At 45.2% G+C, this 22886-nt stretch overlaps 1 protein-coding gene across 1 annotated transcript; it reads left to right on the forward strand.

Moving 5' to 3' along the window:
* The first annotated feature begins 731 nt into the window (after positions 1-731).
* GOLGA2 (golgin A2) lies at positions 732-20107 on the forward strand. Its single transcript, XM_082008991.1, has 28 exons — positions 732-794; positions 2128-2250; positions 2639-2719; positions 6122-6256; positions 6865-6908; positions 7057-7120; positions 7593-7652; positions 8128-8208; positions 10001-10039; positions 10551-10613; positions 10860-10953; positions 11622-11728; positions 12299-12357; positions 12606-12747; positions 13783-13872; positions 14054-14161; positions 14260-14347; positions 14863-15209; positions 16040-16153; positions 16442-16666; positions 16947-17046; positions 17134-17222; positions 17806-17959; positions 18098-18165; positions 18739-18841; positions 19104-19210; positions 19417-19585; positions 19691-20107. The coding sequence occupies exons 1-28, from the start codon at positions 747-749 to the stop codon at positions 19939-19941; spliced, it is 3153 nt and encodes a 1050-aa protein (XP_081865117.1). The 5' UTR covers positions 732-746; the 3' UTR covers positions 19942-20107.
* Positions 20108-22886: the final 2779 nt, after the last annotated feature.

Genomic DNA, 22886 nt, shown 5'->3' on the forward strand with positions numbered 1-22886 from the left:
CTGCCCCTCACGTCCCGGCTGGCTGGAGGAAGCGCTCGCTGATGGGCTGGTACAGCTCCTGGATGTGCAGCCGTACCCTTCGAAGGCCCCAACCCCTGCTACCACAACTTTGCCACTCAAATCCAATACAGCTTCTTGGACCGGCGCAGAAGGAGCCTCCTTCCTGCAGCTCTCCTGGCCTGGCTAGCAAAGGTAAACGTGTCCCTGTGCAGTGCCAGGCGCTGGCGGCAGCCGTGTCCGATTCCCTGGGCTGAGCACAGGAGCCAAACTCTGCTGTTGCCACACTTGGAAGGTCAAAGGACTTGGGAATGGGATCACACACCAGCAAAACCCAACCACCTGCGCTAACCGCGACTTCAAAGGCAAAGCTCAGACATCAAAGCGACACACACGAAATAGAAAGCTATGTGGATTTGTAGGACGTGTCCTACAAAGGATGAGGGAAGCCTGCCCAGCTCCCCAGGCTGGTTTCTAGCCAGTGTTTACTCTGGGCAATTGAGTCAATACAGGAGCGCGGAGCGGGGCGGAGCGGGCCAGCGCGGGGTGTCACGCAGGAGGAGCGGGGCAGCGCGGGGTGTCACACCGGGCGGACGGCACCGAGGCAGAGCTGCGGGGCGCGGAGCGGCCGCTGGGCTCGGCGGGGGCCGGGCCGCCCCGGCGGGAGCACAGGCCGGGCCGGGGCGGAGCCTGGCGGCCGCCTCCGCCGCTCCCCGCCGCGGCTGACGTGGCCCGGGCGCGGGGCGGACATGGCGGACGGCAGCAGGCAGAGCAGGCTGGCGGCGGCCAAGAAGAAGGTGAGGGGCCGGCGAGGGTCGGGCCGGGCCGGGCAGGCGGCGGCCGGGTTTCCACGAGCCGCGGGCGGATCGGCGCCGCCCGGCCGGGCCGAACCGAACCGAACCGGGCCTTCCCCCGGGGGGGCGCGGGCCAGGTCCGCCCGCCGCCACCCCCCCGTTCGCTGCGGGCCGGGCTGCGGTGGGGGCGGCCGGGCGTCCACGGGTGTCCGGCGCTGCGGCCGGGCCTATCCCGCTGGCGACCGCCGCCGGGCGGGGAGAGGCCGGGCCTGGGCTGCTGCGGTGCTGTGCGTTCTGCCTGCTGTGATGGTTGTTCCCTCCCCCTCCATTTTTTTAAATTTTCAATGTTTTTTCCCCTTTTTCCATTTTTCCCCCCTTGATTTCCCCCCCTGGGGCGGCTCGGCCCCGTCCGTCCCGGCGGGATGCGCTTCTGTGTCAAAGTCATAGGAATGGGAAAGTGTCCTGGAGCAGTTCAGGCTTCCATTTTGAAATCCTACGAATAATGGGATCCTTTTCCTTCTTTATTTTTGCCCCCCACCGTGAGAACGGAGCGCGACCCTGCCCGCCCGGGGACTGGCGCAGCGGGGGACGGGGGTGTTTTGCCTGAGATGGCGGGGAGCTGGTGGGAGCGGGTGATTTATGTAACTGCCTGGGAGTCACTTGGTTTTGGGGCTCAGGTGTTCAAGAATGTACATAAAAATGCCGGAAGACCTAGCAGGATTCAAGTTACAGTTTATCAGATTAGCTTTTCCTGGGCAAAATAGAGATGATTTAAAAAATCCATTGCAGATTGCGTCTCCCCTTAGTTCACAGCTACTACAGTATCTGTATTAATGTGTTATCTGTCTGTGGCGACTGTTATTTTCCTTCTTAAAATCTTTCACAGAGTGGACGATCTTACTATGAGGCACTGTTTTTTCACTTTGTCTTCAGGATTAATTGCCTTTTATTAATTTTTCCTTACTACTCTTAGTTATAGCCTTAAAAAAAACCCAAACAAATATTTCTTTTAATCTTCTTTTAGTTGCAGTATGGAGTATGGCATTGTTTCCCAAGAACATCATTAGCTGTATCCAAAAGTTGAACATTTACAACTCTCAGCCTCTTGTCATAAACCCATCCCATTAGTTCTTACTTTAGGCTTCTCGGGACTTGTTTTCTTTTTTTTTTTTTCCCCCCAGAGGGGCAGATTCATTGAAGAGAAGTTCTCTTGCCCTTACACTTGATCTGTCTTTTTACCCAGTGGAGTTTGTTTGTTTGGGCTTTCTTTTTTGGACATTATACTCAAAGAAGGCATATTCTGTTTGGACTTCAGATTATTATTCTTTTTTCATAGCTGAAGGAATATCAGCAGAAGAATAGCCCTGGAGCAACTGCAGGAACTAAGAAAAAACGCAAAACTAAAGAAGGCAGTAGACCTGAGACTCCCACCAACGATGACCGGCAGCCTCCAGAGAACGTGAGTGTCTCATTCTTTCTCCCAAATCATTTGCTACCTCCTTGTTCTTTGGTTTTCTGAACCACATGATTAGAGCCGGGCAATGGTTATGCCAGTGTGATGTAATGTATGAATGGTGTAGATGCCTGTGTTGCCAGTGTACGAAGTGTGCAATAGTCAGCAACTACCTCTACCGGAAGGTGCACGCTAGAGTCAGGGTATGTGCCGAAGTGTTGCCTGATCATACCATGCTGTCGTGCAACCCTGGGTGTGTCCAGAGCTGCTGTTTTGAGGTGCGTGCTCCTAATGAGCTGGAGGATGCTGGTTTCTTTGGCTACCTTTGATTGACGTTTTCTCTCTGTCCTTTTCTGAGCCATTTCTCTTTCCCCTTTTCTTTCGCCTCCTTTAGATTCAGAACATTCTGAAGGTGCTGGTGTCAGACCTTAACCGCTCCAATGGGGTAGCCATACCCTCATTGGACAAGAGGAAGGTGAGGCAGTGCTTGTGTGTCTCGCAGCGACTCGCTCTCCCTATTGCATGCTTCGGGTTCTCTTTACACTGACCTCGATTTTTCGGATGGAGCCTTGTCCTGACATGTCCACTGTCAGTTGCTTGAGTTTTGTTGCTGTTTTTATTAACGTGGAGCTATTTGTTACCATGCGTTTCCATTGCTTGTAAGTGCTTGTTTTCTTCTGGTTTGTGTCAAACTTAACATGTGAAGAAGCAAACCTTGTAAAAAATTCTTCCTTGAGACAGCTGAGCTTTGAGGAAAACCAGGAATCTGGGGTGAGGCAATAAACTAACTTAACTGCTGAGGAAGACTGCGCTAGGAGGAGGTAGTTTTCCTAGTCTGTATTTCTCCTCTTCTGCGTGTCATTGCTTTATTTCCTAGAGCCTCGTTTCTGAAGGGCATATTTCTGCTCATCTCCAAGCAAGCAGCTGTCCTGAGTAAGCTGTCTAGTTATTCCAGCCAACCCATTTTATGACAGGCGATGAAACTTGCACAGGTGATGTACAGTCTGGCAAGTATCATGGGTTTAAATATGTTTAGGCAGGAAGTCAGATACTTCAAGCATTTACAGGCTTTAGCATCTTCATGTTTCCAAGCTTCTGAAGAGGAGAGGGCAGGAAGTATGCCAGTAAGCAATAAAAATGTGTTCAGGAGCAAATGTAAACAAACACCCTTTTTAAAAAATGTATTTCAGACCGTCAGTTTATTTAAATAAGGCTCAAATTGTGATAGAAACTCAGGGAAGTCAAATTTTGTAGCCCAGAATTTTCTTCCCATTTTGTTGTACCAGAGCTTGGCTTTTTATTTTCACTTGCATCATTTTGGTAGCTTATTTCCCTACCATTGTTTCAATCTTGTTGTCATAAAATAACTCATTATTGTATTTACTGCATATCCATGTGTCTCCAGCAGTAAATACAACTACAGTAATCACCAGGGGTAGATGCAGTGAAACCTGCAAGATGGAATGGAGTTCACTCTGAATTGCCTTTGTATCCCTTTTCTCCTTTTTTTGGGTGTGATAATACAGCAGGTGTTGTGTCCAACACAGAGAGTGAACAGCAGAAGGTTCCTCCACCTGGACCTTACGTGTGTATGTTGCGTATCAGTAGAACTTGAGTGACATGAGGACTTTACTGCAGGCTTTGGGTGCTGGCTGTGCCTGTCTAGCATCAGAAAGCATGTTTTGATTGAAGTTTCACTCTTGTCCTGGGGACTATATTAATTTAATACTTGTAAGTTCAGTGTAAGTTAGATCTCAGAGAAGACTTGATTCACTTTGGAGGGTAGGATGAAGATGGGTAGTCCATGGCTGTTGCTGAGGTGGCATTTGGTCTTGCAGTGAAGACCTGCCTGTATCTACAGTTTTAATCCTGTTCTGAAAATGGAGAATTTATTACTTCTATTCATTCTTGTTTTCCCAATTTTTGTTTCTCTGCTTGCTTAGCATCGAGAGATACATTTTTATCCGATTGGTTGTTACAGAATTTGTGGATTGTATCTGGAGTTTTAGGAATAATTTGAAAACTAATTGCAATATGTAACGAAAGAAAGACTTTTCTTTCCAGTTGCTGTCTTGTAAAAATCCTGAGTCAGGAAAATGCCGTTCACAAACTCCCTTGGTGCTAATAGGGCAGAAAAACTGATCGTTAGCGTCTGAGCTACTGCTGCCATTGGTGTGTTCCTGTGAGGCAGCCCCCTCCCATCTCACCCACTTCAGCTTTCTTGGCTGTGAAACACAGAAAACCCAACAAAACAGGAGCCTTTGTGTGAAAGCAAATGGACCCCACTATATGCTAAGCTGAGCAGAATGACTAACTTCTTATTCTACGTTCTTAGAACCTCACAATGCATAACTTCCAGAGAAGTGTCTTGCTCCTAACTCTGTTTCCAACAAATTCATCTGTTCAAATAATTTTTGAGTTTTTTTATTTATTTCAAAACTGCTTATAGTGGAGGAAGAAGGAAAGAGTTCTTATGGTTAAGGCACGTTACTGGTTTTTGCATCTTGAAGCATTAAGCAAAAAGAATGTCCTGATCAGAAACAATTAAGGAAACATTTTTGAGAGGTACTGGTGATATTCGTCCTGCCTGTCCATCTGATGTTCTATATTGATGAATGTCTGAACTGTTAAAGGGGAGGTAACCTGCAGCTGGAGGAAGTAAGGGAATTCCTGACCTTCCTAAAAGCACTGAACATACATTGCTCCTTGAGACTGCAAATATCTGTCCTGCTAAAAAGAAATGGATAAAATTCTATTTGTTTCCCCCTGCAGTCTTCCAGCTTATTGCTTTCATTAAATCTGTCTTCACTGTTCCTGTATTCTTCTTGCTGCTTGCTTCATGAATGAAGTGCTGAGCAGGTAAACAGAGAATGCCAGGAGAGAGATTTCTTGTTTCCTGTGAAGTGCCAAGCAGGAAGTGACTGAAGTAGGGGGAACTCTTTCAGATGGAATAGCAGAGAGCTGAAATGTATCGGTGGGGTTGAATGTTGAAAGATGGTCTCATTTGCTTCATAGGGTTGTTAAACGATGACTTACTGCAGGTGGATGATGAAATAAAACAAATTGCCATAAAACACTAGAACACTGCTCTCGCCTTTATGGCTCTCTGATGCTGTACAAGATAGATGCAATTGTCCAGTTCACTGTGGCTTGGTAGAGGGGTCATCAGATGCTATTCATCCTCCCATGAAGGCTGGATGAGAACATGCATTGCTGTCCAGAAATAATTTTTTGGCCCTTCTCTTTTCTATTTAGATTCTTCTAGTCATGGGATTCATAACTCCAGCAGGGCCACAGGCACCTGCTCCCAGTCCCACTGAGTTTGGCCTGTTCATAACTGTCCTGTTTCTAAACTTGTGGTCCATGGCATGCCACAAACTTCACTGAGTTTTAGATAGAACATTTGAGTTTGGCTAACCCAGTTTTCAAGTAGTCACTAACCTATTGTTTTCCATCTTAATTTGCATACAGTGATCCGTGTTTTCCCCAGACACATCTTGAAGGTACTGCTTTTCAAAGCAGAGTGACTACCATCTGGCTTTGCCCTCGCTTGCTTTTTGGTGAATCCTTCGCAGTAAATCTAGTGTGTGAACTTCGAGTTGGGTGACATTATTGCCCCATGTTAAAGAAGAGAGTTTGATGATGGGACACCAGTTCTTCAGACTGGCTCTGAGACGGCACAGGTCTGGGACAGTGTTTGTGGGCTGATGCAGTCACCTGTTCGCTCTGGGGAGAACACAGGTTCCCTTCCACATGTTTCTAAATGATCTTTTACATCTGTCTAGTTTTCACAGGCAGATCACAAGGTGATGTGTTCATGCGTGTTTTCATTCATTTTGCATGAAGGCTGTAATTCCTGTGATGTGTTTTGTGACAGGCATACTTTGACAGTGATGTTGCCACTCGTAACGCTGAACCGCTTGCTACCGATGTCCCTGTGCTATCTAACAGCAACAGTCTACCTAGTTGTGGTTCTGTTCTGCCTGCTCCTGGGAGCATGCAGCTGACACAGGTTTGTGAATCATTAATATTGCCATCGAGCCATTGAATATTGGATAGCGATACTACATTTTTTCTGAGAAAGATGATCTTCATAAATATGACATGACTAGTGCAGATTTTCTCCTGTTAAAAATACTACATTCTCCACTCTCCATCAAGTCATCATCCGTCTGTGAGAGCAGAGAAAGTACAAGCATGCACATGCCCCTGCGTCTCCCAAAGCTGCTGTTTTCCTTCCCCTTCTCTCCTATTTCATTAGCAGAAAGTGCCCTTAATAAGACAGAAGGTCTCCAGTCAATCTGCATTTCCTTTCACTACTTAAAGATTCAGCTGAAGTTTTTCCCAGCAAAGCAAAGTGTTGATTATACTGATAAATAGTAACAGCAAACATGAAGCCTGTAACACTTAAATTTCTCCATTCCAAGAAACTTGGGCTCACACCACTCAGAAATGATGTGTAAGCCAGGACTGAGTGGTTTTAAGTTCATCTTTGGGAAGCAGTAATTACAGGTGCTGTGGAACCTGAGCCCAGATGTAATCAAGTCTTAGTGACACATTCACAGATGTAACTCTCATCTTCTTTTACAGGCTTGTAAATTTTTGTGTTTCAATCCACAGATTCATGAAGCTGAGGATCATAAAAATGCTTTGGATGAGAACAGGTGAGTGTCCGTGTTTGTTTATCAAACAGCTCTGCAACATGATCCCAAAGTGTCCAACAAATGAAGGTTTTATTCTTCCCTAGTGCTGTTCTGGTTGGGGTAGTCCTCTGGAATAACTTTTTGTAGCAAGGTCTTTCTTTGTTCCCAGGTCTTTCTCATCAACAGAAAGTCTCCGCCAGTTGTCTGAACAACTCAATGGCCTGGTTTCTCAGGTACGGCCTCATTTTGATCCATTTGTCCTATTAATTCTCTTGATGTTTGATGTGGAGCTTTAAGCAGTCAGCTCAAGAAAACACTCTTCAACCTCAGAGGTGTCTGCAGTTATCCTACTAAACAGTAAGATATTTAAGCGTTGAGAAGCAAAACCTCCTGGTTTAGGAATGTAAAATTTCAGCAGTAAAAAGAAAAGCAGAGTGGGATGAATGAACAGCATGTATTCATGGGAAGATGTATTCTTGATTTAGTGGAAAAGAATCTGAAGGCAATCTGCATAATTCACATCAGCTTGTCACAGGGGGAGTCTGCATCTATCCTTAGCCAGAAAAGTATGTTTTCTGTGCCTGTCTGTGGTACTTTGAAGTGAAAGGTGCTATAAGAAGTATTATTATGATAGTCAGTTCTTACTTAATAGTGATTTGTTGCCTTGGGGAATAAAACTGACTTACTTGATTGGTTTGCTTCTAGTCTACGTCGTATGTGAATGGGGAAAGTGCTGTTTCTTCTACAAATATTAAGGAAATGGAAGTAAGTTGTTCTCAGTCTTTTTTTTTTTTTTTTTTTTTCTTATTTGCTACTGTTGATCCCTTACTGGGACTCTGTGCTTACAGCAGTGTTAATGAGACCTACCTGAATGCACAGTTCACATATCTTGCTGCCTAGTGTTGTCTTGTGCTGTAATCGGGTAGTTGTGACCAACAGTAGGAGGCAGGTATTGGAGGTGTTTCCAGTTGGGACAGGGGATAATCTGGCTTCCATGAAACTGCAGTTCTTACTATCTGATTCACTTTTATGTCAAAATGAAGCTTTGGCAGAAATGGATAAAATACGTTTAAGTCCCAGATGCTTTTGTTGAAACTGTAGATTTTGTTTTGTTTGGAGAATCTGATTATATCAAACTGTGATAATGATTTATTTTTCTGTCCTTTTTAATTATTGCTTTTTTCCTCCCCTCCTCCTCTTCTGCTCCTTCCTTTTTCTCCTATCTGCATGTGCCCATCAGACACGTTACCAGGAGCTGGCAGTAGCCCTGGATTCCAGCAATCTAACTAACAAACAGCTCGTTACAAAGATAGAGGAATTGGTAAGAAACAATCCAACCAACCAATTTGACATTGTCTTTGCTGCTCCTCCATGCTCTCTGGGTGTCTGCAAGGTTATAGGTTCTCTCATAGTCCCACAAGGAAGGCTGCTTACACAGCACTATGTAAGGAACAAAATGGGCTGTATGGAAAACCTGTTAAGGGATCAAAGTCTAAGGCTACTTGTGAATGTATTGGCTCATCTGAGGAACAAGAAACAGAGTTTTGTTGTTTCCATTTAAGTGTGCTCTGTTGATCTCGTCATGCTTTCCCTGGATGATAGGCATCCTGATAAAACATCTATTTCTGGTCCTGGTCTGAGTTCCTGAAATACAGAATTCTGGTGCTGGCAGCAGTGTGAAAACCTCCTTTCTGCAGGTGGTGACGCTGTTCTAAATATATCAGCAGAGTGGGAGCAATAGGTCTGGGGCTGGTTTCTGATCATATCCTCAGCTTCTCTTGGCACGATGAATGAACTGCTTTGTCCTGTGGCCTGCATGGATTCCCGCTGCTGCTTTTCAGCCTTCAGCTTTAACACTGCAAGAAATGCAGCTAAGTGGACTTGGTTCAGTCTGAAAAGAGCCTTTCTTGTGTAAAATACTTTTCCCCATTTTGTTCCTCTCTCAAACTACACTTTTCCCAAAGTTCAGCATTTCCCAGTGTACCCCATGACCCCTTTTGTTGTTTTATTTCTGGTTTTGGGCTATTTTTGTTCTATTCTGTTTCTTTTTGCCTTTTAGCTGGGCTGCAGAGGTACCTGCTTACCCAAGATTCTTCTTGTTTGCCTGCTTTTCTGTTTGCCTGGAACTATGTAGGGCCTGTGCTACATCTGTGGTCTTGCCTTTGCTTTTCCTGGTTATGTTGTGCACTGGCATTGCTAGAATCAAAAACTCGAACTCATCACCCTTCCATCTGTAGTCACGTTTCAAAATGCATTGAAGTAGTAGTAGTAAAGAAACAGCTTGGCCAATGTCCACTCTTTGGGAAGGGGAAAAAGTACCAATTATGTAGTTACTTACGAGGCATCTGTGAGAAAACTGCTGGGGGCGCAACGAGAGCAAATGGCAAACACAGCAGCCCAGTTTGCGTGGGAGCCTGGGCAGACGGCTGCCTCTTTTGTCTCCTTCACCCCATTTCTAAAGGTGCTCTATGTACGGTCAACAAATCTCCAAATACTTACAATCATAGAATATCTCAAGTTGGAAGGGACACTTCACCCATAAGATTGAAATTGGCTAGGACAGCATTATCCCTTTGCTTTGCAGTTGGCTTCAGCACTCTCTTGTACCACCTTTTGCAGAAGCCTGCCAACAGAAGTGCGGCTCTGCATGACTTAAAGGCCAGTTGTTAAGTGGGATAAGGGTCTAAAGTCTCAGTTAAAGGAAAAGGCTATGGTTTTTGTTTGTTTTGTTTTTTAAAAGCATTTTTTGGTGATTATCCTGATTCACCAGGATTACTACAATTCATTTCATAGATGTGGGATGTAAGTTTAACTGAAGTTGGTGGATGCTCAGATATAAACATACGTGGGTTTCAGTAGTGGTATTTGGGAAGAACTGTGGTACTGTACTGAACAATGAAAAACATTTCTGGCATATAAAGCGTATTGGTGAAGGGAGCCCTAAATCGACTATTTTTAATAGCTAACATGAACTTGTAGTCTTCTATGGAAAGGATAATGGAAATTCTGTTTGCATTAATTGGGCATGTGTCCTACTTGATTAAAGTAAAAATGTGTTTCAGCAGTATGAGAGTATTTTCTCTTAATACTGGCACATTGATTTTCTTCCGTAGAAACAACAGAACCAAGAAGCAGTGAATCAGCTGGAGAAGGTAAAGTGTGTCCTGTTTTTGGATAGATACAGAAATAGGTATCTGTCTCTCTGAGGAGTAGAAAGGATAGTCGATTGTGGCACAGGCATATGTGATCTTGTCTTATGTTAGATTCAGTTTCCTTTGTAGCATAAAGTTGAATATTTTGACTTCATGAGTTAGGCCTGGCAGGTAGCATTCTTATTTTAACAAAAGCTAGTATTTAAATGCTCAAGTATTGGAGGAGTGTAGTGGAAGCAGGAGATTACAGTTTAAGTCCTTGCCAGGAGCTTGCATTCCAAACACTGCCACGTTTATGCTAGGAGTGATTGTGCTGTCATTGCCATTCTAGGATGGATAAATAATGAGGTAGTTCAAATAATGGAAGACTGAAGTATGTCTTTAAAAATACTGGTATCGTTTAGATGCTGGAAGTACTACCAATGAATCACTGCTTTTTTAGTTTGACATAAAACAACAAGAGTTAACTATTTATATTTTTGTGCTGAATAGGCATCATTTGTTTATACAGGAAAAGAAGGAGTTTGAACAGAAATTTTCTAAAGAGCAAGCAGCACTGAGGGAACAGCTACAGGTAAGACAGAGCCTCCATTATAGTAATATCACCTGGCTTCTGCTGTTTTCTGGATTACTGACCACTCACAGTCTTTATCCTGGAAGCCACGAGTCCATTCCTTCGGGAAATCTGGGAGTCAGTCAGCCAGGCCGTACTTAACTGCAAGAGAGCTTTACCTTTACTGAATTATCCTTTTGTGGCAAAAGTGATGTTGCAGTTACAAGCAAAGAAGTTTCATGCTGAGCTGATTTTCCTTTCCCAAAGGTTCATATCCAGACTATTGGAATTCTGGTTTCTGAGAAGTCTGAGTTGCAGACAGCCCTTGGACATACTCAGCAAGCTGCACGGCAGAAATCAGGTAATTGAGCACTCCAGCTCAAGCTGTTGGTTAAAGCGTGGATTTCAAGCCACAGGCATGATAGTTGCTGGCAGCCAGCTCACAGCACTCCCTGACTGCTTAATGAGCGATACTTGGCACCATCACTGCTTCTGTCATCATAGCTGCCCCCAAATGGGAGCAGGTTGATCCCATGGCAGTTGAGGTTCTTTTGTGCATCACTAAAGCCTTGTCAGCCCTGTTTGGGTCTGATGACTACCTCAGACTGTTCCTTTCTGACTTTCTTCTGATTCTTTTAAAACTTTGTTCCCTTTTCTCCACCCTTCCTCCCTCCCACACAGCTGTCATGTTAATGTAGGTTTTACCCGAGCCTTTCATTCTGAAATAAATTTGAGCAATTTATTCTATTAGGGGGAAAAAAACCCCCCACCAAAAACCATATTGTCTATTGTTCTACAAAGGAAGTTTCATCATCTCCCTCTAAAAGTGAGGAAGGTAGTTACAGAGAGCTTTACTGCCCGGAGTTGCTAGTGATTCACCTGTAGAAACAGGAGTGGAACCAGGTCTACTGATTTACAAAGCTCTGTGGTGCCTTAAGAGCTTGTTGACAAAGTAGAAAGTGCTGTTCAGCCAGTTCCAAAAAGCTCTTTGTTATCTAGCCTCAACTGACTCTGCTCTGACTTGTTCAGGAGAAGCTGAAAACCTTGCTGCTCGTTTACATTCATCTCGCCAGAGGGTATCAGAGCTAGAACGTACTTTGTCCTCCATCTCTATGCAGCAAAAACAGTCAGAGAAGGTAAGAGTCACCTCTGTTTATGCTTAACCAGCAGCTCTGCCTTTAGCTATTTGCTTGTCACTACACTACTGCAAAGTCTGTAGTCCCTGCTTAGAGAAGAGGCAGGAATTAACCTTGTTAGTTGTTAATTAACCTTGTAAAGCTTTGTATTCTCCATGATCAAGGCAAACTTCATTCAAGTTTCTGTCACCACTAATCATACAGTCCTGATGCTCTCTTCAGATCTGGCACCTTACTTCATTAGTCTTGCCAGCTCCACACAACAGCAGCCTTGCTGAGACCTCGTCCCATGAGGGTGTCCAGCAGAGAGACGTGTTAGTATTGATATTAATCCAGAAGTTTGCAGAAATAACCTCATGTTCAGTTAGTAGCATCACATTTGAAAAGACTGTGCAGACTTATTCCTGGCAAATTCAGGAGGTTCTAAGCAAACCTGCCCTGAGGATTTTGCCAAAGTTATGACCTTTTCCACTTTAGCTGGTCTGCTAAAGGTGAAATGAAGGTTTTTTTTAACATCTTACTTGTTTGGCTAAATTCTGTAGATAAATCAATAATTTCCTTTTTCTCCAGCATAATAAAGACTTAGTGAAGGAGCGAGACAACCTGAAACTGGAACTGTACAAACAAAGGTAAGTCCATTCTGCTTGTTACTGCAGAGTAACACTACTCTTCTCAGTAGAGCCACAAAACATAATGAGGGGCATGGACCACAGGAGGTTACTTGGGAGGTTGGATATTCAATTAAAAAAAAAGTCACTAGATGAGATGTTTCTTGATTCTAACTGCTGTGAAGAACTGGATTGTAAATTTATGACATGGACATCAGCAACCCCATAGTACATATAGTGATGACACTTTAATTTTTTGTTTGTTTCAGCAAAAGTAGTGAGGAAATAAAGCAGCAGAATTCGGAGCTGTCAGAGAAGGTTCATTCCTTGGTTTCCAAGAACTCAGCTCTGAAATTGGATATGGATGATTTGCATAAGAAACTGGAAATGGCTGAACTGATGATTCAACAGGTGACCATAATACTTCTGGGACGTGAGGGTAGATCACACTAATCATTGTAAGACTGCTTCTGACAGTGGGGACAAGACTTAAGTCTTGTTTTTAAAGGCAGGTGCAAAATCCCACAAGATATCCTCTTAGTAAAAGGCTTTCAGTGAGGCCTGAGAGGAACAGAAATTCTATATTCTAAGGAGTTGGAGCAGTAGATTGAAAGACATTGTGACACTGGTCTGCTAAAAGAATGTTACACGATATGAGAGGGTGACTGAACATACCAACTGTGAAAATACGGTGACTTTTCCTGCTTGTATCTGTGTAGCATTTTGGTTACTCAGTTGTTGTGCAGTCTCACTGAGAAACCAATTGAGTAGGGGTGGTGTTTGTACCCACCCTAGCAGAAGGTGGTGAATTGGACCATGGCAACTTGAAGGTCAGCTGGGGAAAGTTAAGAGAAGCCCGTTAGAAAGGGAGTGCATGAAGCCAGCTGTTAGCAGTTAGAGTGGAAGCTTGGTGTTAGGGTGAGCCTGTGAGAGAAGAAACTGCTCTCCCCGCCCTGCCCCAGACAGTGGCTTTAGTTACCCTTGAAATAAAGCCAACTGCTACTCTTCTGGGAAAAGTACTGTGTCTCAACTGAACCAGCCTTGCTGCTTAGTCCACTGACATGTTCCAGGCATTGGCTTTAAATTCCTGACATGTTTGACAACTTTTAAGGTCATGAGCTTTTATATCATGTGATCTGGCTGTACAATACAGACTCTGGAAATGCACAGTTTCTGAGCCAAATGATTTGATCAAAGCACATTTTCTTAATTAAAAAAAAAAAAAGGCAAATATTAAATTAGTAAGGAGGAGCTGCCCAGTTCAGCCTGTTTTACAGAGCTAAAATCTAAGCTTTCTTTTTCATTCAACTTCACCATGAGTTGGAGCACTTTGAAGAACTACAGAAGGTTACAGCACGGCTCATGTGGCAGGTTACTGTCAGGGGGAAGGCTACAGAGAAATTGAATACTAACATTTTGCCATAACTTTTTGATTTTTGTTGGCAGTTCTCAAATCAGGCAGGGAGTCTGGATGCAAACCAGCAGTTGCAGATGGTACTGGAGGAGAAGGCGAGCCTGGAAACACAGGTTGCTCAGGTAAAAGATTGTATGAAATATGATCCAAATCTTGACATCTGTACAGAAACTTGTGTGGCAGAAGAATGCAGCCTGAGCTTTACATTAACGCTGGTTTTGTCAAGCTTTATCCCTTAAGCAGTCACTGCCAAATTTATTTAGCCAATACGACTTACTTTGTGTTTCATTTTGTTTTGAACAGCTCTCAGAGTCACTTCATCAGCTCCAAGCAGAAAGAGATCAGTATGTAGAGAAACTGAAGGAGGAGCAGAGCATTTGGCAGCAGCGGGTACAGCAGCTCTCTGAGCAGGTAGCATCAGGGGCAGTATCGCAGCTGTTTTGACAAACACAGGTAGGAGTAAATGCACCATGAACATTGTTTTAACTTTCACATGTGTGGTCCTACAGGTCCACACAATGGCAGAGGAGAAGGAGAAGCATATGGCCCAAATTCGGGAGCTGGAAGCCAGTGTTACAGAGCTGTTGAGCAAATCAGGTAGGGCTTCCAAAGTGGGGCTTCACACGGCAGAGTACCAGCTGGTTAACTCTGTCCCCACTGTGCAGCAACTTCTGCGCATGAGGTGCAAGTAGGTCTGATGCTCTGAAGCTGCGAAGGCAGCTGAAAGCCTGATGACCCTAAGAAACCTTTCATCCTAGCACACAGCAAGTGAACTACTTCAAATAATTGACCAGCAGACTGTTTACCTCTTTAGTATCTGCCTGACTGTACTGTCAGCCTCTCTGACCCAGGAGTTTGGGAAGGCAGGATGCTCTTGCTAGGGCTGTGAAGGAGTTTGCAGCACACGGCAGGATGCTGTGCTTGCTTTTGGGGTAGTTTTGCTCCTTCCTTCCTCTCAGTGCCCTGTGGTGAGGACTGGATACTGCAGCTGGTGATACCTTTTGGGTCATAGAGCTCTGTGGGCTGTGGTATGCTTTGTGTATGTGATAGTGATGTGTATAACACAGCGATTTAGCCCTTTGACTGAGCTGCTTTTGATTCCATGTCCTCAGCAGTTAAGCCCATGGATATTGAGCCTTCCTTACCAGCAGGGCCCACAGCAGCTGAGCTGAGTTTGCAGGAGGAGATCCAGCGGCTGCAGCAAGAGAAGGAGGAGCTGCATGGGCAGTACCAGGCCCAGGTCCGGGACAACGAGCAGCTGAGCCACCTCAACCGGGAGCAGGAGGAGCGGCTGCTGGAGCTCGAGAAGGCTGTGCAGCGCTACAACGAGGAGTCTGTGGACAGACAGCAGATCCTGGAGGACATGCAGAGTGACAAGGCCACAATTAGTAGGGCACTGAGCCAAAATCGGGAGCTGAAGGAGCAGCTGGCTGAGCTGCAGAACGGGTTTGTCAAACTGGTATGTCTCGTTCCTGCATCTTTTCCCACTGCTTCTCTCACTGGTGCAATCCTTTTGTAGCACAGATGTAAAAAATTGGCAGAAGCATTGTCCATCTCTTGGCTTCTGAGGCTATGGATGCTCCATCTTCTGTGATACGTATTACCGTGCCAGGAGGTTCCCTGTGATTCCTTACTCCCTCAGGTGCTCTGGCAGACAAACCAGTATCTTTGTGCAGAGCAGTTTCCTTTTCCCTCTCATCCCCTGGCAGCCAGACTGTTTCTTTCCCTGAGTATTCCTCCTGCCCTTTTACCCTTGAAGATACCTGTTTTCTGTTCCCTGTATTTGCCCATGAGGAAGAAGTTCTCAGCAGTTTTCTTTCCTGCTGCTGTCATTCTTACCCATCTGGGAGCTGAATCCTTACTCTTGCTTGCTTCTTTCAATGTAACAGCTTCCCCTTTGGGGCCCTGGCAAACTGACACATGGTCTAGCCACAGATTTTTTTCTTTAGTCCTTTCTGAACTCCTCTCCTCGTTTTTGAATGTCTGTGACTCTGTTTGGGATATTCATACCACCCATCTGCTTTGGAGCTGACAGGCTGTGACGTGCCAGGCCTCTTCTTGGCACTGTCCCAGCACTGATTCGCCTGGCTCTTTCCTTGCTCTTCTCCCATCTTCTGAACCTTTTTGTAAGTTATTTACTGTCCTGAACAGTCAATTTATGGCCCTTAGTTACATCCCAAAATAACACAAGCAATGGCACTCTTGTATTGGGAATGAACATGGTTTATGGAGAATTTACATTTATGTTGGTTGGGGCAATTTCCTTATATGGTGGTATTTGTCTTGCAGACAAATGAAAACATGGAGGTTACAAGTGCCCTACAGTCAGAGCAACACGTAAAGAAAGAGCTGGCCAAGAAGCTTGGGCAGCTGCAGGAGAACATAGGGGAGCTCAAAGAGACGGTAAGCCACAGCCGGTGGGATGGCAGGGCAGGTATGTAGCAGTTTATGCAAACTGCTGGCAACTTTCCCAGCTTTGATGGAAGGATGGAAATTGGTATTGTAATGGTCAAGCTGGGAGCCTTCCCCCATCGTCTGCTGTCTGATGTGGGGGACCAGCATGTGGGGCAGATGGTGGTTGCCTGCCTAGTTGGTGGCTTTGGGGCAATGTTGACAGTTTGGATCATGTCACAGGGATCAGCTTTTCTGGCAGAAGTGGTTTGATGTGATGGTTCGATCTTGTTATGTTAGCTGGAACTGAAAACACAGGAGGCTCAGGGTCTGCAGGAGCAGCGGGACCAGTACTACAGCCACCTGCAACAGTACACCGTGGCATACCAGCAGCTGTCTGCTGAGAAGGAGGAACTGCAGAAACAGTACTTGCTTCAGACACAGCTTATGGATCGGCTACAGCATGAGGAGGTTCAGGGGAAGGTGACAGTGGAAATGCACCTGAAAGAGCTGCAGCAGACCAAGGTAAAAAGGGGCAAGTGGAAAGAGAGGAGGAAAAGTGATTAACTAGTTTAAGTATTAATTAAGCGAAAGGTTGGCCCAGATGATCTTTCGCAGTCCCTTCCAACCTGGGCTGTTCTATGATTACATCCTGTGCAATACAGGTGAATGATACTTGTCTGGAGCAGAAGCGCTGCTTTTTTTTGTGTGTGTGTGTGTGTGCGCGCAGTGCTACTGCGTGAAGATGTAGTGACTGTTTGCAGGCTTGCGCAGGTGTCAGTGATCTTCTGCTTCTCTCTTGCAGGAAAGTCTGGAAGCTGTAGCTAAGGAAAACAAAGAGCTGCAGGCCCAGATCAGTCAGTTAGCTGCAGACCTGGATGGCAGGATTTTGCACCGACTAGATGGTGAGTAGCTGCAGCCAGTCTCCGGGGAGGAGGTAGAGCTGGGCTTTCTGGGGTATTACCTCTTTGATCACCTTCCTCCTTTTACAGGAGATGGAGTTGAAAGTGAAGCAATGACTGAAGAAATCCCAAAATCTTCATTTGTGATCCCAGAGAAGTTTGAAAGCCATGAAGAAATGGTGAGTCGTTAACGGGTAGAAAAGCCTTTGGGTTTAGTTCTAAACAAACATCTAGAAAAGGAGGCAGGTTAAATTGCAGAGAGGTTCCACTGGGTGCATGGAGTAGGCTGTTTATCAGCTGTGATCCCTACTAGCTGAGGCACAGTAATGAGGGAAGTGTAACAGTTCCTTGTGCATAGTAGCGAAAAAACCAGACTTCTGCAGCATCCTTGCAAGATAGGCTGGCAGTGGCTTTAATTGTGAAAACAACTCAGCTGGCAGAATAGCTCTCTAATTATGGTGATGATGTTCTCTGTAGTTTGGAAGGCAGTTTGGAAATGGTGTCAAATATCTACTAGATTTTTCTGTAAGTACAGTCATAATTGAAAAATACTGCGATCAAACAGCTATCATGAGTGCTAGTATTTAACTTGCATATGATGCAGTAGTTGCTGCCTGGTTTAGTTCCAGGGTAGTCACTTAGTACTTTGGTTTCACACCCGCAAATAAAATGGAGTGAACTGTTACTCTCTTTGTGCCAAGATGCAAAACTGATCATGCTTCACGCAGGAGAAGCACTAATGCATATACCTGGAATTCTTAGGTCGCTTTCTTGACATCTGCCATGTCCCAAGTGGAGAAGGAGCGAGAAGACATGAGGCAGCAGCTGGCTGCTCAGAAGCAGCAGTGCAGAAGCCTCTTGCAGCAAATAGCAGCTCTTAGGCAGGAGCACCAACATAACATCACGCTGGGTGGAGGTAAAAATTTTGTGCAGTTTGGGGACAGTGGGAATACAGAGGCATGCCTTGGCCAGCTGGCTCTGTGGAACAGATCTACAGGTTTTGTGAGTGCCTCCTCTCCAAGGAGGCACTGTAAATTATACCTGTCCCTTTCAGATTCCACTATGGATACTGTTCCAGTGGAGGTTCACGAGGCTTTGAAAACAGCCATGGAGAAACTACAGGTAAGCAAAGGATCTCATCTTTCAGCCCCACTACCCTGCTCAGCTACACTTTGATCCAGCACACACAGACAAATTGTATGGGGAGTAAGTAGCAGGTATTGCATAATAATAAGCTACTTCCTAAAAAGCTTATTACTGCTTGTCTCAGCACAGAAGAGCTTGCAACAGTAACTCCTCTCCCACCCCTGCCAAAGACTGTGAGTTTAAGGGCCTAACACTCATCTGTGGTCTTTTTCTAAGGAAGTAACTGAAAACCAGACTGAGTATCTTCACCGTGCTGGGATGAAGCAGGTGGTCTGCAGTCTTGGAGCCAAGCACGACCACAGTTGTGCTGTCCCAGCAATGAGAAGTTTAAAGGCACTTCTGCTCCCCAAAATGCAGAGATGATTTTTTACACCTTCTCTAGCTCTCTCCTCTCTGTTCCTTTTTAGCATCAAGTAGGAGACAAGTTGTAAAGGCAGCAAGATTTGTTCCCTAGGCTCAGAGCAATGTGAACGGAGGGTGTTGTCTTTAACATAGGTATCCTCTGTACGGGAAGCAGTTCAGATGATTGATAACGATTTTTGTGTTCAGTCCCGTTTCACAGACCTGATGCGTGAGAAAGCTGATCTGAAGGAACGGCTAGAAGAGTTAGAACATCGCTGCATACAGCTGTCTGGGGAAACAGACACCATTGGTACGTTTAGGCAACACCAGCACAAGCTGAAGCCTGCTCAATGCATCATTTATTTGGGGAACAGAAGGTCCCCAGCAGCTTTTGGAGCTGGAGCCCTCCAACTACCAAGCAGTTCAGGTCTCCCACTGCTGCCTAACTAGGCTTGATCTCCAGTCCAGGGTTGGATTTGCTGGATCCTCATGCCACATAGTTCTGTGCTTACCATAAGGCTCGTACCCCAATCGTGCCGACACTTACTCCTTACGCTTTTTTTCTATTCCAGGGGAGTATATTGCATTATACCAGAGTCAAAGGGCTATCCTTAAACAGCGACACCAGGAGAAAGAGGAGTACATCAGCAGATTGGCTCAGGATAAGGAAGAGATGAAGGCAAGGAGTCTTTTCCATAGTACTACTCCAAGCAGGGCAGGCATGGGGAATACTTGCACAGTCCAAGCCTTCACTTGTTGTTCTTCAGCTAGCTTTAAAGTTAAAGTTACTAATTTTGTGACTGAGGCAGGACTGCAAACTGTAGTGCAGTGTTTGTGGCCACAGGGATGTGCACGTTTCATAGGCTTTCCTTTACTTTGATGCAGATGAAACTACTGGAACTGCAGGATTTAGTGATGCGTCTGGTCAGGGAAAGAAATGAATGGTACAGCAAGTACGTAGCAGCTGCTCAAAACCCGGAGCTGTTAGCAAGGCAGAATGAAAGTGTACTTCCAGTGGAGAGGCGCATTGAGCTGAACGCTACTGATGGAGAAGGTAAGCTGCAGCCAGGACGAGTTCTGTAAAATGGAGTAACCTGAGGTCTCAGTGCTGTGCATGACAGGAGGAATCACCTGCCTGCCTTGTCTGTGTTCCTTACAGGGTTACGAGAAGTGAATTTATCAGATGAAGCGGAACAAGAGGCTGTTGTTCATCAGTCTGGTTTCTCCCCTACTACTGACAGTAAAGCTGCTCAGCCAAGCCAAGAGGACCCCACAGCAAAGCAAATAATGCAGCTTCTCAGAGAAATCCAGAACCCCCAGGAGAGGCTGGGCTCCCTGCTGGAAAACCCCTGCATTCCCTTCTTCTACCGTGCTGATGAGAACGATGAGGTCAAAATCATGGTAGTTTAAGTGGCGCTAAATCTTATTTACAGCAATTTTCTATGAGCCTGAAAGGACTTAACTGACTTGTATGTGCCCATACCTCTGCTCAGTGCCCTTGGTCCGAACAGATACCTACTTTAAAGACATCAGGAAAGAGGGATGGCAGCAGACGAACTCGAGCATCAGACCTCATCCTCCCTTTCTTTTCTGTTACTTGGTGTGCTTGGAGTACAGGCAGACTCAAACTAATCCTGGGAGGCAGCTGGTGCTGGCACTTCACCTGGGCCAGGTACAGGCCGGGGGGAAGGGGATTCTGTGACTTCTGGCAAAATGATTTAATCCCTTATCCCAGATTGCTGCCAGCTTCACAGCAGTGACTGAGCAGCGGTTCTGATCCATCGCTCGTGCCTGTAATCGGCCTACTTCCTTGCAGGGCTCCCAAAGTAACTAACTTATTCCGGTAACAAACTCTTTGGACTCTTAAAGAGGTTGTTTTTATTTCATACTATGTATCTTAAACTTCCCCCTTTCTTCTGCAGCCTGCCTCTTGCAGCTGTCCAGCCTTGACCAGCCCAAAAGAGACAGGCTCCTGGCCAGCTGGGCAGCACTACGGCCCCACTTACTCTCAGCGCTAGGGGAGGGGACAGAGGGTTGCCTTTTGAGGCTTTTTGGTTACTTGACAAAGCTTTATGTGATTCTTGGGAGTGGGGTGGAAATGTAACTGCACTTTGAAGGATGGTGTGTTTCACTTGTATGTGTCTGAAGGTTTTATTTATTTAAAAAAAAAATGGGAGAGATAAGTAAAAGGAAACCACTTAATAAACATGCTTTGTTTTGAATTTCTGGACTCTAGGGGTTCTAGTTCTCCATCACTTAAATTTTCTCTTCTCCCATTTTGGTAAGGAGTGCAGTAGATGGGTGGAATCCAAGATGCTGTGGGCCCTGTTTGAGTTCCTGGGGCACACATCAGCAACAGAGGTATCACCTGGCACTGCCTTGAAACTGTAGCCATAATTTTAAGGAAAAAACAAAACATGGTGGGAAGAGAGTGTCCCCTGAAGCAGCAGCAAAGCAAATCCCTTGGGTGTGTGCAAGCATTGAAGTGAACTGCATGTAGATATCCTACAGCTGAATTTGCCTTTCAGGCAAGAAGTGCCTGTTCTTAAGATGGTTGGTTTCAGCAATGGAGCTTTAAGGAAAACTGGAGGGGAGGTTTAAGGGACCTGACCATCACAGCACATGAACCTGGGCCAGTGCCTCCAGCAGCACACACCACCTCCCCGTTAACCTGGTGAGAGACATGTGAGAACAGGAACAGAGTATCAATTTTTGGGTTGTAAACAACATGTCTTCTGTGTCCAAGCTAGTCAAGCTTTAACCAGCATGATAAGAGTTTTTCTTCTGACACCAGAAGCCGATTAAGTTGGTGGTGTGGCTTTTTTTTTTTCCAAATGGTTCACTTTACTTCTTTCAGTTGTAAATGGAAAAATCAAACACAGAGCAATTAGTGCTTGCCTCTGAATGCACCAGGGGAAGATGGAAGCTGTTTTTTGAACTCCATCCATTTGAATGGCACGAGTAGTGCTTGTCTGTTCTTAGCACAGCACAAGGGACAGGGGCTCCAAGCTCCTGGCTGCATGGGTTTGTGTACATAGTGTATCTCTGTAAAATGCTGTATGTGTCTTGAAGAGAGACTAAGCTTTTTGCAGTGTTGATGCCTGCTCAGGCTATTCATAAATCTGTACCATAACTAATGGGAACAGGGCTGTGATTTAATACAGAGCATTATTATAAACAGAACAAATATTTATTGGGTGTTCTACTCTAGTACTGTAAAGGCGACAAGACCAGTGAAGAAGGTCTGCAGTGTGTTGCAGAGGTGACTTAATCCTGTTACAAATTTGCTTTCTGAATAAACTTATTCAGATGGGCACCAACTAGATGTATTTCTTCTGTTCAGATCACCTTGAAATTTGGCCAGAAAAAAAAAAGAATGAATTCTTTATAATAAAAAAGCTGGCCCAGCTCTAGAAACACCTGCCTTGGCATCAATGCCCTTTTCACTGTGCTTGCATGAATGTTTTCCTGTAGACAGTCTGCCGCCAAGCCTGAGACATTGCTCTTGGCTTGCACTTCACATCTAGACCCTAGGTCAGGGTTTTTTTATTGCCCCTGTTCCCTTTAGGAGTGTTTCCCTGACCCCACCTTCATTTGGGATGAACTAAGAGCAGACACGCAAGCAGGAGCTACTGTTCAGCTGGAGCAACTGAACCAGCTCTGATTTGAGGAAAAGTAGAAAAATGCTTCTTAAACACAACCACCAAACAACAGGAAAGGGCTGTTACGCTAGACAGATGACACTTTGTGGGACAAGGCTGTACATCAGTGGATAGGAGTTGATTTTGCCTGGGCAGGCTAGCTGGTACTTACTTTACAACCAGCAGGTTAGAGGGTTCTAGTTTTGCAAAATAAGGCTTTAATAAACACATAGTTTTGCCTTCAAAAATATAATATTCAAGAACAACCTCATATATACCAGGCATAGAGGGAACAGTTCCAGGGAGGGGAAAAGAGGACAGGGCACGCAATAGTTACTGCCTCAGATTATGTAAAAGCTGAAGTTACAGCACTAAAACACACAAGACAGACAAAGCTAGAACACACATAGGAAGGGAGCACTAGAGATCTAGTCTATTCAGTCAACCCACACTATATGAAGATCAAGACTTAGCTTATCAAAGCCTTACTAGGGTACTAGGGAGATTCCACAAGCACCATAGCCAGATGTAGCCAAGAGCACTGGGAGCCAAATCAGGCACCAGTACTACAGTGATGTAAGTCAGCAACCCCCATGCTCCTGGTTTCTTCCTGCAGAAATAGTGCCGGAGCCCCACTGCACAGGGGCTTAAGGAATCCATTGCAATCATTGAGGTGGCAGGGCTAAGTTCAGGAATTGGGGAGAAACGAGGCTG

The sequence above is a fragment of the Phaethon aethereus genome (assembly GCF_964289735.1).
Source record: "Phaethon aethereus genome assembly, chromosome: 20".
Lineage (NCBI taxonomy): Eukaryota > Metazoa > Chordata > Aves > Phaethontiformes > Phaethontidae > Phaethon > Phaethon aethereus.